General features: G+C 35.9%; 1 protein-coding gene across 2 annotated transcripts in view; it reads left to right on the forward strand.

Moving 5' to 3' along the window:
• PI4K2B (phosphatidylinositol 4-kinase type 2 beta) overlaps positions 1-3,490 on the forward strand; it is a 33,865-nt gene extending 30,375 nt beyond the window's left edge. For both annotated transcript variants that reach the window (XM_012807457.2, XM_023515348.1), the window contains one exon: positions 1,324-3,490. In XM_012807457.2, the coding sequence (XP_012662911.2) occupies positions 1,324-1,497 (174 nt within the window). In that variant the 3' untranslated portion in view covers positions 1,498-3,490. The remainder of the gene's footprint in view (positions 1-1,323) is intronic.
• Positions 3,491-4,782: the final 1,292 nt, after the last annotated feature.

Raw genomic sequence — 4,782 nt, forward strand, 5'->3', positions numbered from 1 at the left:
CCCACCACAATGCCCGGCTATTTTTTGGTTGCAGCCGTCATTGTTGTTTGGCGGGTCCGGGCTGGGGATTTGAACCCGCCACCTTAGGTGTACATGGCTAGCACCTTAGCCGGTTGAGCTATAGGCGCCGAGCCAATTTAAAAAATCTTAAGGGAAAAACTTAAAGGTATCCTAAAACAAATGTAAGCTATAATTACTATTGTAATAGAGGTCTATTTTCCTGATCTGTTAAATACTCTAAATCTTCTAGGAACTAAACCATCTAGTTTATAGAATTCTATTCAAAATATTATGAAGCTTATTTATTAATGTGGCTTTATGTTGAAATGTTTATGCTTGTCGCTGCTGACCAGTCATTACAAGAACAATCAAAACGTATTGCTTGTGTATAATTATATGTTTCAGATACCTGAAGGAAACATCTGCATTTATAAAGTACATAATAAAGAGAATTATTCCTGATATGCAGGGAAAAAATAAAAAAGAATGACTAAAATGTTATTATATCTGAATAGAGAGTAGAATAGGCTATAATCTATGCATTGAGTTTTATAACCTTATTTGTGTGCTCAAGTAGAAATTCCAAGAATATCTTTGGGCGTAGAATATAAGATAGTTTACTTTTCCTAGTTATTTTTTTTAAGTGCTTAAATAAAACTTTATTTAAAATGGCTACCTTCCCCCGATCCTTACGCCCCTTCCCTGCTTCATGCTTTCCCATAGTGCTTTGACCTTCTCACGCATGGAATGATTTGCTTATTCACCTCTGTTAACTCTTCCTGCTGCTAGACTGTAAGCTTTTTGAAGTCTGGAACTTTGCTTTGTTTTTTTTTTTTTAAATTTTTGTATCCCTAGCGCTTAAAACAGAACCAAGCACATGGTAGTGGGCATACAATACATTTTTGTTGAATGAGTAGATAAGGCATGTATTTAGTTAAAACCAGACTATTTAAACAGTATTTATTAATATTTAAGTTTTACAAGTATGTTGAATGGAATATGTGGAACCCTTCACTTTATTCATTCATGATTCCATTGGTCCTGGACATAGGTTTACTCCAGAATATTTTAAAGTTACCAATTGGCAAAAGTTATTTAATTCTAATTTTGTACATTTATGTTATTTAATTCTAATTTTGTAATGTTTTTTAACATTAAATATATCCACATAATGCATATTTATAGTAGTTATTCCTCAGCACAATCTGGTGTGCATTAAATGGATGAAATAAAAATTATAGTGAGTAAATGGCCAAAATAATGTCAGTAAAGTGAAGCCTTTTATCTTTTTAAAATTGGTGAGAATCTCTCTTCTTTCCACAGATCCTAAATCTTACTCAGGCATTGAAAGATGGGAAAAGTCCTTTCCAGCTGGTACAAATGCCTTGTATAATTGTGGAACGGAGTCACGGTGGAGGTCAGGGTCGGATTGTCCACCTGAACAGTTCTTTTACCCAGACTGTTCATTGCAGGAAGCCATTTTTCTCCTCCTGGTAACAGATATAAGAGTAAGATAAACTGTTGAGAATTACTGTGACATTAAAATATTACGGTAATGCAAATCTGCTGATAAGAGCTCCAGTTGCCAAAAGCTCAAATAATATAAGTCTTTAAAGGTTATATTTTGAATGTAGCCAAAAGTTTACAGGTTTTTTTTTTTTTTCCAAATATTAAATTTCTATTTCAGGGAAGAAGTGATGTGTCTACCACATTGTATTTTTGTAGAAAATTTGTATTCTATGTTGTCAGTAGCTTAAGAGGTAATTTTATACATGCTGGAATGACTGAAATTACCCTGGAATTCCAAGTAGAAAGATAAGGTGTTTGTTGACCTTGAATATAGTAACTTTTACTATAATTTTTAAATGTTGAGAACACATTCATGTTAACTCTTCTTATATTACAAGAGGCCTTTGAGGGTGCCGAAATCCGAAACTGCTCTTATAAACAATGGTAGATAGTTAGGTAATAGAAAAAGCAGGTAAGAATAGGGCAATGTTGCCTTAATTTTAAAAGCTGCTATTTTAGGACTTGACTAAATGCCCCTAAAGTGGCTATTACTAGGGACCAGAAAATTACATCTTGGTTAAGTAACAGGTGACCATTTTCTCTTTTGTACTTTAGATATTTTTGGTGAATAATTTTGTTGCAATGAGGAGAAATTCTAAAGCCATTGCCCCCTTCAAAAAAAAAAATCAAACATTCAAGTGAGACTTAAGGGGAATAATAGGAAATTTAAGTAAATCTCTAGTATTTTGCAATTCCACAATAGCAATAAAATTCCCTTTTGTTTTCTTTTGAGGGATAAGGTACTTGAGATGAGTACTTCAGAATAAATAATGACCTGGTTCACTTTAATACTTCAGCTAATATTAAACTTCACTGAAAAGTAAACCATACCCCAAACAGCATATTGGATTGCATTTTGGGGTCCTAGGTTATACGTTTTTAATAACAATAGTACTTGAAATTACAGATGTTACTATAATTACAGTTTATTTTAAATTATCAGGCCAGTGAAAGGCCAATTAAGGGGAACATGACATAGATAACTATAAAATCATTTGATTTGAATTTTATTTTTGTACTTTATTTTAAACATCGGCATGTCAGACATTCTTGGAATTTGCCGCACTGTGTGATTTAAACTGAAATGAGCCCGATGTGAGGATGTGATTGTAGAGAAACAGAAGCTTCGTTCTGTTCTTCAGGCTCAAAACCAATAACATTGCCACTTGGATTAAACTGGGCAATTTATGGTCTTGACTTCTTGCTTTTTAAGCTTATTGTCTTGTGCAGAAGGTATGTTTGTGGAGAAATTCTTTCCTGAAGATGAACTAGGATGTAAGGCAGACCTGCAGTGCTCTCCTCGACATCTTTCTCTTGGTCTTCATGGACATGATGACTGGGAATTCTGCTGCCTTAATGGAGTTCATTGGAAACCTGTGCGTTCCTACCTCCTCTGACCCTCCAGGGGCTCAATTTTGAGACAAGGGAAAATTGACTGGAAATGCAAAACTCAAACTACTAGTTTTTAGAGAAATACTATTAATTAAAATGTGCGCTTTGAAGATGTGTTCAAAAAGAATAAGTTGCTGTAATATGGGTTCTGCTTTTATTAAAGTTTTTTCAGTATTTTGAGAATTACCATGTTAATGTTTATAGTGAAAAATTTAGTAGATTACTACCATTTTATATCCCCAAATTAAAATAGTATGAAAATGTTTTTCAGTGGTCTGACCATGCCAGAAAAGTAAAGTTGAAATATTTAACACAATGATAAGTCAGAATACATTGGTTGTATTTTGTGAACTTTCATGAACTTAATTCTTATTTAAATATTGTGGGGTTTTTTTCTAGTGGGTATATTTATAGTGTCAAAGGTAATAGGCTAAAAGTAATAAAAATCATTGTCATAAAGTTACGTTTCTTTTGTGTGTATGTATATCACATATTTGGAATGCTTGTGACCACACATCCATTTCTGAATGATGCCAGACTACATTTTCTTACTTCTCATGTGAATGGGGTAGTGTAATTCTCTATAATTCCAGAAGACATATTTAACTGGAACCTTTATAATTGGAGACATTTTAATTTTATGTAATTATATGCTGACTTTATCACCCCCCAAATTTGTTAGCAATTGAAGACTCTTTGTGGAGACCGTGGTTTGATGCAGACCTGAAAATAGTTTGATTTACTGATTTTTTTTATTTAAAATACTGTTAAGTGGAATTAAAACCTTATTTAAATGATGGCATGGTCTTTAGTCAGATTCCATCGTCCATCCTGGTACAGATAGAGGAAGAGCCAGGCAGCATCTTAGGTTTTCATAGTCTGCCGCCTTTCACCAGATAGCTTGTGCACCTGTACAGAGCTGTATCAGAAATTCTGAGCTCTGGTCTCTTTCCAAGCCTCTCTTGCAGTTAGTTTGGGGCTATGTGACTGAATTCTGGCCAGTGAGATGTGTGTGGGCAAGTAATCTATGCAACTTCTAGGCTTGGCAGTAAAACTCACTGTCCTGTGGCGGGCGCCTGTAGTCCCCGCTACTTGGGAGGCTGAGGCAGAAGAATCGCCTAAGCCCAGGAGTTGGAGGTTGCTGGAGCGACTCCGCTGCACTCTACCGAGGGCGAAAAAGTGAGACTCTGTCTCTACAAAAAAAACCCAAAAAAACCAAAAAAAACCTCACTGTCGTGATTGGCCATTGTCTTGTCTTCCTATTCGGCTATGAACAATGCATTTGTAATATGGAAGCATCGAAGGCACACGTGTCTCTGCTAAAGAACAGCGACCAGGAGAGCCTCCTGACCTTGTGGACCTTGTGACGTGAACAGTCTTTGAACAGTTTGAATTTAATTGTTACTAGAGCTTGGTTTGTCCTATTCTGGGCATTACGATGTAAATAGAAAAATGCAAATAACTTTTAAAATAAAAAATTTAAAAAACAACTATTGGAAGCATATGAGGATACCATCTTGACTAAAACCAGGCGACAATATCTCTGTGAATCCCAGAATATGAGTAGTGTGTGTTAAAACTGTCCATAGCAACAAGATGACCTGGGAACAGCAGCTCTGGAGGAGCAGAGAGAAGGGAGCAGGGATTTGTGATGGTCCTAAGGCCAGAGAACTCAAGAGTTTGCCACCATGTGCTCAGCCCCCCAAAGAAAGATCCCCAGTGGAGGTGGGACTCTCACTTGGTAAATCCAAAAACCACACAAACCTGGGAGGAGGCTGTACTGCATTCAACTGGCAGCTAGAGAGAGGGGCCTGCAGAAAG

The sequence above is a fragment of the Otolemur garnettii genome, unplaced genomic scaffold (assembly GCF_000181295.1).
Source record: "Otolemur garnettii isolate 467f Iridium unplaced genomic scaffold, OtoGar3 scaffold00069, whole genome shotgun sequence".
Classification (NCBI taxonomy): domain Eukaryota; kingdom Metazoa; phylum Chordata; class Mammalia; order Primates; family Galagidae; genus Otolemur; species Otolemur garnettii.